Source organism: Argentina silus, assembly GCF_951799395.1.
Source record: "Argentina silus genome assembly, chromosome: 17".
NCBI classification, from domain to species: Eukaryota; Metazoa; Chordata; class Actinopteri; order Argentiniformes; family Argentinidae; genus Argentina; species Argentina silus.
The window spans coordinates 14,845,918-14,858,024 of record NC_139671.1 but is presented as its reverse complement, the minus strand read 5'-3'; the positions used below and the strand labels follow the sequence as shown (position 1 = coordinate 14,858,024).

The 12,107-nt window shown below is 44.5% G+C and overlaps 1 protein-coding gene and 1 long non-coding RNA gene across 2 annotated transcripts; both read left to right on the top strand.

Annotated features, from left to right (window-relative positions):
• The first annotated feature begins 160 nt into the window (after positions 1 to 160).
• Positions 161 to 3,881, top strand: LOC310817776. Its single transcript, XR_014554694.1, has 3 exons — positions 161 to 203; positions 2,491 to 2,529; positions 2,621 to 3,881. It is a non-coding gene; the product is annotated as an uncharacterized lncRNA (long non-coding RNA).
• Positions 3,882 to 4,033: 152 nt separating this feature from the next.
• On the top strand, positions 4,034 to 11,113 carry LOC310818417 (uncharacterized protein; the record flags this gene model as incomplete). The annotated part of the gene is made up of 9 exons (XM_083689361.1): positions 4,034 to 4,061; positions 4,880 to 4,941; positions 5,095 to 5,190; positions 5,283 to 5,366; positions 5,475 to 5,567; positions 5,759 to 5,976; positions 6,087 to 6,280; positions 6,496 to 6,578; positions 6,905 to 11,113. 9 exons carry the CDS (start codon positions 4,034 to 4,036, stop codon positions 10,559 to 10,561), a joined length of 4,515 nt encoding a protein of 1,504 aa, XP_083545487.1. The 3' UTR covers positions 10,562 to 11,113.
• Between the last annotated feature and the right edge of the window lie 994 nt (positions 11,114 to 12,107).

Genomic DNA, 12,107 nt, shown 5'->3' with positions numbered 1-12,107 from the left:
ATATATATATATTAATGATGTAGTCATTATGAATTTACATTTATTTTATTAATGTATTTATTTTTAAATACATTTTACAGTTTTAAAAAGTAACTGAGACGATTACTTCCGGTTGTCGGCCATTTATATTCTACTTCCGGCGGTGGCCGTGACGCACCACCTGACAACAAGCACTAGCTCACCGGACCGGAATTCCAGCGCAGGTTTGTCGCTTTTAAAAGAATACCAACGTTTAATGCAAGTAAAACTTACTTCGTGTTACAACTGATGTTGATGAAGTGAAGTGTAGGGGTAGATAAATGATTAGCTATTTAGTCTGTCTCTTTATCACTCAGGCCAAGGTCTCAGGGTTTTTATTTCCCTGAGGGTCCTGACCTGAGAGAACCTGACCGCCGTAGATTGAGGACCCGTCTCTTCAGGCTACATCTTAACTGTCCCTCTTGAAGACCTCTTCGTCCCCACTACCCCCCTTTCTCTACTGTAAATAAATTAATTTAAAGAAAAAGAATCAAAAAATAAGTAATTCTTCCTTCTTCTAGCATTGTGACTGCCAATGGATCCTGGTCCTAGCATAGATTACTTTTTCTTATGATGACTGATTGATAGATGATTCACTTACTTAGACAAATGTATTTGTTGTAAATCGCTTTGGATAAAGGCGTCTGCTAAATGTCGTAAATGTAAGATAATTTCGGCTAGCTTTTTGTAGTCTTTTGTGCCCCTTGTGTTTAACTTTAGCCCCCCCACCCACCCCCCTATTGCATTGCAACCTTGTGATACAGCTTCCTGCAAAGAACATTGCTTCTGGCTAAATAAGGTTGCATAAAGTAAAACAAAGAAGCTCAGGCGTGACTTCTGGAGGCTCAGGAGTTTCACGTGCGATGTTCGTTGGACAATAATAGTCTGCTTTCCACGGCGGTGACGTTCTCCTCTGTAACCATCACCTTTCTTGAAGCAGGCAGAGAAAGCCATGCGGCAATCAGATAATCGTTTGAAAGGCGAAGCTACTCCTGTCAAACACTTCTGTGTTGGCACATTCCTCAACTGGTTCTCTAAAACAGGAATTGCTTAATTTAAGTATATTCCGAATTACAGGTTCACTGTGGCATTTATAAGGAAGCAATAGCTGACTATAATAAGGCAGTACATGCAGCAAGAAAATCACATTTCTCTAAGATGATTAGTGACACTGCTGGCAACTCTAGAATATTGTTTTCAGGCCCTTCTACTGACTTTCTCTCAAAAGCCTGCTTTGAAATGTGAGGAGTTTGCCAAATTCTTCAACATTAAAATCATGCTGTTGTGAAACCATTGCTGAAGAAATCACATTAGGATAGTGAGACTAACTAATTATAGACCAATGTCCAATCTCCCTTTTATTAGCAAGATACTCGAAAAGGTGGTTTATAATCAAATTAACGCCTTCCTACAACAACTTTTTAAAGCTAAATGAGGACAACTGAAATCCTCTTACTTGGCCCCAAAGACAAACGGGCTATGCTTTTAAACAGCCTTGGGAATCTTAACTCCCTTGGTTAAGTCAGAGGTTACAAGTCTTGGCGCTGTCTTAGACTCTCATCTGAGTTTTAATGCCCACATTAGCAAGGTGACCAAGACGGCCTTTTTTCATCTGAGAAACATTGCCATGTGGTGCGACCGTTTTTAAATCAGTTGGATGCTGAAAAACGGATTCATGCTTTTATTTCAAGTAGACTTGACTACTGTAATGCAGTTTTTGCTGGCCTTCACAATAAATCTATAGACAGGCTGCAGACTCTGCTGCTAGGCTACTGACAAAAACTAAGAGGAGAGAGCATGTCACTCCAGTCTTAACTGCTCTGCACTGGCTCCCTGTATCGTTTACAATTGACTTCAAAGTCCTTCTACTCGTATTTAAATGCTAAATGGGCTGGGACCACCCTACCTTACTGATTCGCTGACAATCTATACGCCTTCAAGAGCACTCAGGTCCTCTTCTGCTGGATTATTGAAGGTACTATCAAAACCCAAAAGAAAGTTGGTGATGCGGCATGTATTAACTATGTCCCTAAACTGGAATATGGTACCTCAAGCTCAGTAAACATCTTTAAGCGCCAGTTAAAAACCTATCTCTTCAATGTAGCTTTCAATTAGCATTTTATCGATGCTGCTATCTCTGCTGATTTAATGTATTGATCAACTGTCCATGCAACTAGATGAGAGTGATGCTACTTTTATTGTATCGATTAATTATGTTCTAGTTGTTTTTGTTTTTAATCTGCTCTTGCACTGTATTGTACGGCACTTTGCTGATGTTTTGGTTGTTCTAGTTTTCCTTTTTTATCTGTTCCATTTTTTTTCTAGTATTGTACAGCACTTTGAGCTGCATTCTTATGTATGAAAGGTGCTATATAAATAAAAGCTTATTATTATTATTTGGAACTTTCATTGTTATTTCATTTAGTTACCTTTTTTAATGTTTTTGTTCCTTGTTTTTTTTTCTCTGAACAGGATGCCAAGTATCATGGGAAGTGGCCCTTGTTATTAAAGGTAAATTGATGATCTATATATTCATAAATTTTGCAGTTGCCAAACAATTCTTTATGGTCTCTTAATTCTTTGCGCATTTGTGTTTTTACAGAAGTGCCTGTTGTCGAACTGCCACAGTTGCCCTGCAGCAGTTCAGTGGCTGTATCTGCAGCTGCAGGAGCACCTCATCGCTTACACCACGACTTGACAGCTTCTCTTTGCTTGACTGCAGCTACCTCTGACATGAGATGGAGTGGCATGGTATTGGCTTGCTGTAGCTTGCGACTTAATTCAACTTGAGTGCCCTTACCTGTTTCGACATCACTTATTCCAGTTATGAAAAATATCCACGTACTCCCATCATCTGAGATTTCTCCAGCCCCAGGAAATATCCAAAAGGCTGTTTTAATATCCATACAGATTAACTTTATACCTATCATTACCGAAAGCCATGGTAGAAAACTCCTAACACGGCACTCTGCATCGCTTTGCCATTTCTTCGTTTAAAATTATGGCGTTTAGCCAATCACTCTCTGGAGTTTTCCACTGTGGCTTCGGGGTAATGATGGCTATAAAGTTAATTTGTATGGATATTAAGCAGCCTTTTGGGTATTTCATGGGGCTGGAGAAAATCTCAGATGGAGAGTACGTGGATATCTTCAGAACTGGGGTAAGGGATGCCAAAAAGGGTAAGGGCACTCATGGTTGAACTAAGTGGCCAGCTCCTGCAAGCCAATACTGTGACACTCCCTCTCATGAAATGAGAGCTGCAGCTCCTTCAGTCTGTCTGATGCATTCTGTAACCGTCACGCATTGGGTAAATCTCAAGCCTTTCCTTGCATCCTCTCTCCTTACCACCTCCTTTTAAACCATGACTCTTCTCCTTCAATGGGTTTTGAGTAGGGGAGGAGAGAGGATGTGTGGAATCGAGGGAAGGCTTGAGATTCAACCACTGTATGACACTACCACTAATTGTACTCAGCTGTGCACTGAATGTGGCGGTGTCGCATTTGAGGGGTAACACCTGGAACAGGGCTTGAATCAGCATGTTCAAACATGCAGGTTTTGTATCCCAATGATTTTTCTGTGCCCCAAAGGCCCAGACAAAGATGCTCAATCCTGGTCCTGGAGGGCCACAGTGGGTCCAGGTTTTTGTCCCAACCTAGTGCTATCGCACCTGATTGAACTTATCAACTGGTCTTCAAAACCTTGAATAGCTGAATCATGTGTCATTGCTGAGCTAGGACAAAAGCCTACATCACTGTGGCTCTCAAGGATCTCATGTCCAGGAATTTTTTGTTGTTGTAATTTCTCCTAAAGCCTTTGTTAACATAAAAAAAATATTATTAAAGATTGCTTTTTGTCATTTTATAGCACTCTGGAATTGGTATTTGAATTAAATAATAAAAAAAGGCTGTTGTATTTCAGATGTCTTTGCAGTTGTTATTGCTTTACAGTCAGTCTCCATGTTACATAACTTTTTCAGTTGTGCAGATGTTAATTTTAGTCCATCCACAGTTGGATAATGTGGATAAATAACGCATTCGATCCAGGTAAATTTGGAAGAAACGCGGTAGGAGGAGTTCTAGCGTGTTGAGGCAAGATTCCCTGCTTAGCATGATCATTTCCTCATGCACATTATCACCGACTGATGTACACACACTGTTGTCTTACTGCTTCGAATTGAGAACAGTCCTATATAAGGAATAATAATGGCTTTTCAGTGAGAAAAGTTTAGCTGATAATGTGTAGTGAGTAACACCGTTGGGTATTGGTTAGGCTCTCCACGGTTTCCATGGCAAGACACGAAAAGGTCAGCTGGTTTGAACAGAAGGAAACTATCGGACAGACAAGTGATGGACGAGTACATGGGCTTCAAGGTAAAGAATATCGACAAAGTGATTTTGTGCTACATGGCCTAAGATTCTACAATTGGAGGTCCGAGACTTCGCTTAATTATCTGCATATAGTCCTACGCGCATTACGCACCAATAATAACTGTACATGAGTTGGATTATGGATATTATGGAAAAGGTTGTTTTGTATCGTATCTCACTGATTCTAAACTTTCAGTTTCCCGTGAATTTTCTGGAATTCACGTGAATCTGGTTGCACAATCAATTTGATTATTTCACACTCGTGGGAATTATCTAACGCAGTTTGGTATGCAAATACTACTAATTCCGCATTCTGTGGGCGCGCGGATTTACGCCATCACCTCAGGCTAGTACACGTACCTGCCCTTACCTGCTCACGCTTTTACCTATAGGCCTGCTTTTACAGACGTGGATCAAAACAGGTAAACATCACATTCTAGTGTAAATGCATTTTAGACTGATGCATTAAAAGGTGTGACACCTGTCTTTCTCAGGTGAGCAGGAAGCTGTACAGAAGAGAACTTTCACTAGATGGATAAATGTGCACTTGGAGAGGGTAAGGCACAGTCCATTTGAAACTACAGTAAAGTGTTGTCCACCTGCGCTGTAGTCCCCTAGCACCTAACTACGTTTTTGATATTGAACTTAACTTGCATAGGATGAGTAGAATGTTAACATTGTGACAGCAGGTGTGAATGTGTTTTTCCAGTGCGACCCTCCAATGGAGATACGAGACCTGTTCACAGACATTCAGGATGGCAGGGTTCTCATGGGGTTACTTGAGGAACTGTCAGGATGCAAGCTGGTAAGGACAAAGCAGCATGCTATCCTTCTAATAGACATTAGACAGATCTATTGATTTTAGTGGGAGTTTTTATGTTGTTGTTTGTGGTCTAGCTTTACAGGTTCAGACCATCTCCTCTTCGCATATTCAAGTTGAACAACATTGCTAAGGCCCTGGCGTTCCTTGACGACAGACATGTAAGTGGTAGTGGCAACTGAACAATTTTGGGATTGGCAGCCATTTGGTCTAGATCTATCTTGACAGACTATTACTCAATCGTGTTTGATGTTCCCTGCTGTGAACAGGTGAAGCTACTAAGCATTGATGCGCCAAGTGTTGCTGATGGCAATCCCTCTGTTGTCCTTAGGCTTATCTGGAATATTATTCTCTACTTCCAAGTAAAGTATTTAGCGTTGTTATCCCTCTCTCTCACGCACACACACAGACAGACAGACACACACACACACACACACACACACACACACACACACACACACACACACACACACACACACACACACACACACACACACACACACCTTACTAATCAAAAAGCTCTGATGGTAATATCATCCCTTTCTTCTGTCAGATAAAAGAGGTCACAGTGAACATCCAGAAACACTTTTCCTGCAGCCTCTCATCCTTACCCATCAGCCCCTACCCCTCTGCTTGTGACCGTTTACCTCAGCCTAGTGTTGGCCACTCCACCACGCTGCCCTCCAAGGGCAGAAAAGATTCTATGCCCCCATCGTATCATGGAAAAGCTATCAAGACACTTCTGTACTGGGTGCAAAGATGCACATCAAAGTGAGTTTGAAGAGAGAGAGAGAGGGGGGGCGGGTGGAGTAACAAGATCCATTCGAGATCTTGTTACTCAGTCCTTGATTGACCATTTCCATCGCTTGTTCTTATGCTAGGTTTGGGGTGGAGGTGCATGACTTTGGCAAGAGCTGGATGAGTGGTCTGGCCTTCCTGGCGATGGTTAAGTCCATTGATCCTAGCCTGGTGGATATGAGGGACACTCTGTCCATAGAACCCAAGGAAAACGTAGACAAAGCCTTCAGAATAGCACAGCAAAGCCTGGGGATCCCTCGCCTGATGGAACCTGAAGGTAGGAGGACAACTGTTAACGAATGAGTATGTTACGTGTTAATGATAACCAATGAAATCAGAGCTTCTAGTTGAAGGCTTATTTTACTCCACAAGCACTGTCGCCTACATGTGTCTGACAATTCACCTATAACCTTTCTGCAACCAGTTTGTGACCATGCGTTTTCACTAGTCCCATCACACGTCAAGTCTTGATTGTCTCCATTTTGGTAACAGATGTAACATACAGTATACCTGATGAGCAGTGCATGATAACCTACCTGTCCCAGTTCCTAGAGCATCACCCTGGCCTGGATGAGGTGAGTAATATATGTGTACTGGTGGAGGAAGAAATCAGAGAACGGGCTCATTGTAATGCATGGAGTGGATTAAGAAATGGTATGTTACCGTTCCTCATTCCGGAAAAATGGTACGATACCATTCCTCATTCCATTCTATACATTACGTATGATACCATTCCTCATTCCATTCTATGCATTACAATGGGCCTGTCCTCCGATTTCTACTTCCACGGATGTGTATCGTACCAGTGCTTTCTCAATGGTAGTTATTTCAGTGCCCTTGCTCTACACAGGATACATACAGACAGTAACTATGAACACCCAAATCTTCTTTGCATTTATAGGATAATGCATTTGACTTTGAGTCAAAGTGTGCAAACCTGTTGAGGGACAATCCTGCTGATCAACCATCACCCGAGACCACCACTCCAGCAGAGTCCACCAGCTCAGGACAGGCCTCCACCGCTCATCCCATGTCCCAGGCCTTGTCTCTGGGCCAGGAGAGGACCAGTGACCTACAGCCCTTGAGGAGGAGGACTTCCAGCCCTGTACGGGAGCCCCAGGCACCCCCCTCTCCTCCACCTGAGCAGACTTCCTCTGCGCCATCCAACATCCATTACATCTCTCCCTCAAATGACCCTAAAAGCTCCATCATAGGTGAGATGGGGGGTAGTGCCATCAGAGACATAAATAAAGATACTAGCATCTCCATAAGTGCCACTAAGCCAAACAGCCCATTTGTCCTAAATGTGGATTCTGCTGACCAGGAAGTCTGGACATGGAGGTCTGGACATGGAGTGGCTAATGACCAGGTATACAGTGAGCGATGTCTGTCCGAGGGCAACTTCTCCCAGAGCTCTGAGGAGGGCATCTACACTCTGCCACTGCTAGACTCAGACGAGGAGGACGCCTACAGCTACATCCTGGATCTGAACAAGGAGGAATCTGGCCAATCAGTGTTGGCCGACTCCAACCAACACTTCCTGGATCTGAATAAGGAGGAGGAGTCCGACGAAGCAGTGTGGTCTAACTCCAACCAACATTGTGGGCTAGTGTCAGGGTTGGGGCTGACAGCAAGGAACATGGCACCAGACCCACTGTTCATAGTGGACCGGAACGGAACAGAGGAGAGTGCACGTGAATGTGATCCAGGTCAACAACATATGGAATCATCAGTGATCCAGATGATTGGTGCTGTTGAGACAGAAGGAATGGAGGGGGACCAGTGTAGATGCCAAGAGAACCCTGGGTTGTGTCATAAGGAGCATGGAAAAGAAAGCAGTGAAGAAGTGCAGGACATTATGTATCCATTCCATCCTGTGCAGGAGAGGTTAGAGGTCATGGAGGAGGAGGAGATGGAGGGGGAGGAGGAGGAGACAAAGGAGAATGGACATGTGAGTGCATCAGACCATGAAGAGGGGGAGATGAAGAAGGAGGAGGAGGAAGGAAGAGGCATGGAAGGGTCCAGAGAGAAGGTGGAGACTAGAGATAGGCTGAGTGTGATGGTGGAAGAAGTGAGTGCAGAAGAGGGGGATGTTGAGGAGGGAAATGAGAAAGAGGAGGATGAGGTTTTTAGGGAGGAGGGTGATGAGGTCAGTGACATGAATGAAAGGTTGGATGTGGTGCTGGAAGAAGTGTGTGCAAAGGATCACTTTGTAGAGGGAGATGAGAAAGTGGATGATGAGATGTTTAGAAGGGAAGACATGAAAGGGGTCAGGGAGATAGGAGAGGATAGAGAGAGATTGGGAGGGGTGGGAGGAACACCTATGGAGCAAGAGGTGAGCACAGAAGAAAACTCTGAAGAAGGGGAGAAAGACAAGGATGTCTTTTTTAGGCACGAGGACGTAAATGGGGTGAGAGAGAGATTGGTTGTGGAGGAAGGTGTGGATGGAGAAATTGGTACAGAGGGATTAGGAGAGGAAAAGGAGGTAGAGGCAGAGGTAGAGCAGGAGGAGGAGGAAAATGAGGATAGACATATGAGTGTAGAGGCCATTGAACAGGAGGAGTTAGAGGAGGTGAAAAAGGAGAATGATGTTGAAAGTGCAGAGGACTTTAAAGACGGGAAGATGGAGGAGAAGGAGGAGGAGACAAAGGAGAATGGACATGTGAGTGCATCAGACCATGAAGAGGGGGAGATGAAGAAGGAGGAGGAGGAGGAGGGAGGGGGAAGAGGCATGGAAGGGTTCAGAGAGGAGGTGGAGACTAGAGATAGGCTGAGTGTGATGGTGGAAGAAGTGAGTGCAGAAGAGGGGGATGTTGAGGAGGGAAATGAGAAAGAGGAGGATGAGGTTTTTAGGGAGGAGGGTGATGAGGTCAGTGACATGAAAGAAAGGTTGGATGTGGTGCTGGAAGAAGTGTGTGCAAAGGATCACTTTGTAGAGGGAGATGAGAAAGTGGATGATGAGATTTTTAGAAGGGAAGACATGAAAGGGGTCAGAGAGATAGGAGAGGATAGAGAGAGATTGGGAGGGGTGGGAGGAACACCTATGGAGCAAGAGGTGAGCACAGAAGAAAACTCTGAAGAAGGGGAGAAAGACAAGGATGTCTTTTTTAGGCATGAGGATGTAAATGGGGTGAGAGAGAGATTGGTTGTGGAGGAAGGTGTGGATGGAGAAATTGGTACAGAGGGATTAGGAGAGGAAAAGGAGGCAGAGGTAGAGCAGGAGGAGGAGGAAAATGAGGATAGACATATGAGTGTAGAGGCCATTGAACAGGAGTTAGAGGAAGTGAAAAAGGAGAATGATGTTGAAAGTGCAGAGGACTTTAAAGAGGGGAAGATGGAGGAGAAAGAGGAGGAGGAGACAAAGGAGAATGAACATGTGAGTGCATCAGACCATGAAGAGGGGGAGATGAAGGAGGAGGAGGAGGAGGAAGGAAGAGGCATGGAAGGGTCCAGAGAGAAGGTGGAGACTAGAGATAGGCTGAGTGTGATGGTGGAAGAAGTGAGTGCAGAAGAGGGGGATGTTGAGGAGGGAAATGAGAAAGAGGAGGATGAGGTTTTTAGGGAGGAGTGTGATGAGGTCAGTGACATGAATGAAAGGTTGGATGTGGTGCTGGAAGAAGTGTGTGCAAAGGATCACTTTGTAGAGGGAGATGAGAAAGTGGATGATGAGATGTTTAGAAGGGAAGACATGAAAGGGGTCAGGGAGATAGGAGAGGATAGAGAGAGATTGGGAGGGGTGGGAGGAACACCTATGGAGCAAGAGGTGAGCACAGAAGAAAACTCTGAAGAAGGGGAGAAAGACAAGGATGTCCTTTTTAGGCACGAGGATGTAAATGGGGTGAGAGAGAGATTGGTTGTGGAGGAAGGTGTGGATGGAGAAATTGGTACAGAGGAATTAGGAGAGGAAAAGGAGGTAGAGGCAGAGGTAGAGCAGGAGGAGGAGGAAAATGAGGATAGACATATGAGTGTAGAGGCCATTGAACAGGAGGAGTTAGAGGAGGTGAAAAAGGAGAATGATGTTGAAAGTGCAAAGGACTTTAAAGAGGGTAAGATGGAGGAGGAGGGGGAGGAGGAGGAGACAAAGGAGAATGGACATGTGAGTGCATCAGACCATGAAGAGGGGGAGATGAAGAAGGAGGAGACGGAGGAGGAGACAAAGGAGAATGGACATGTGATTGCATCAAACCAGGAAGAGGGGGAGATGATGAAGGAGGAGACAAAGGAGAATGGACATGTGAGTGCATCAGACCATGAAGAGGGGGAGATGGAGGGGATAGAGGAGAGTGGAGTTGTGAGTGAAAATCACTTTAAAGAGGAAGAGCAGGAGAGAGAGGAGGAGAAGAACATGGAGAAGGCTTCAGGGAGAGATCATCTCAGGGCGATCCCACAGGAGGAAAGCACTGCAGAGAATGTGGACATGTATCCCCTTTCTTGTTATAGTGATGGAGGTGTGATATCTGTGGCTGTGGCAGCCCCTTGTGACTGGGTCACATCAGAGCTGGAGATGCTCTTGGTCGTGTGGATCCTTGTCTACTGCGTCTTTATCTTCCACAGCTGAACCTCTCTGGCCACCTCTGCTATGGTCTCCTCAGGCATCACTAATTGACTGTTACACTCTCACATTTGTATGAACTGAAACATTGAATGTACTTGTGGTTTAAGACTTCAAGTTTCAATTTAAGGCTGTAAGATGTGCTGCTTCTCTTTGGTCTTCTTGTTCTCTCAAATATGGATTAGACAAAACAATAGGCCTACCGCAACCAAGTTTAATAATGAAATGTTGTATAGTATAGCCACAAGGTGGCAACATTGGACCAGTTATGTAGGTGGTTTGGTTAGTCTCTCTGATTTGCTACAGTGCTATAACCCCACATGAACTGTCAGGTACCAAAGGGCCTAATTGCCGTCTAAGTTAGCTTTGTGAGTTCAAGCTAGCAGTGACTAATGAGCACTTAGACACCTCACCTAATATCATGAAGTGATGTGTGAAGTGATGTTATTAACTGCACAGGAAAAATAATGACTTGCACTTCAGGGTTTCCAGCAACCTTGATTAGGTTTTCCGAGGAACTTTTAAAGCGCTATTGTATTTTCTGAATGTAATATTCACTACAACATACATTTAAAAATTATGTAAAAAATAAAATAAAAATTAAACAGTGAAAGTGTTTAATTGTTCACAGTGTACTGCAGATGTTTAGGGGCGGCAGGTACCCTAGAGGTTAGAGAGGCCGGCCAGCAATCACTAGGTTGCTGGTTTAATCCCCACCCCAGGAAGGAGCCGGATGTGAGCTGGTGACTGGAGGCTTGCTGGCATCATAACTGCCGTTGTGCCCTTGCGCAAGGCACTTAACCCCTAAGCCGAAGATGGCTGACCCTGTGCCCAGAGCTCTGTTCTCTGTTCTCCCTGGTGGTGTGTGTGTGTGTGTGTGTGTGTGTGGGGGGGGGGGGGGGGGGGGGGGGGGGGGCACCACGGGGGGGACGACCACGTTCCAACAATTGATTTGAATTGATTGCATGGCTAATACAACTTTGGTGGAAATAATGTCATACACAGTATATATATTATCAATGGCCATTTTTTTCATTATCACAAGCATCTGTTAGACTGAGAGAATGTTGTTTATATGACAGTTGTTGCCATTGTTAAAAGGCAGTTAAACCAGAGCACCAAAAGATATACACTTTACAGTTACATAATAAATGTACAAAATCGAATGGTTGCTCAGCTCAGGGGGCCCATGTGCCAGCAGCAGCCAGCGAACACACAGCAGCAATGACAGTGTGGGGACTGTGTGTGTGTGTGTGTGTGTGTGTGTGTGTGTGTGTGTGTGTGTGTGTGTGTGTGTGAAACTGAGTGTGGCCTCCAGGCCCTCCATACAACTGTGGGCTTCTGAGAACCTGCAGCTTATTTGTTTGGAGTTCGGCCTCCAGGTCAACGACACTGGTCAGTACACTTTCAACACCAGACACCACTAACACAGGAAAACAAGCCGCGGCCTGGAGTTTGGACAGCGTTACATGAGGAACTCACGCGGATCTCTGTGGAATTGGCCAACCCAGGCGATAGATAGATAGATAGATAGATAGATAGATAGATAGAT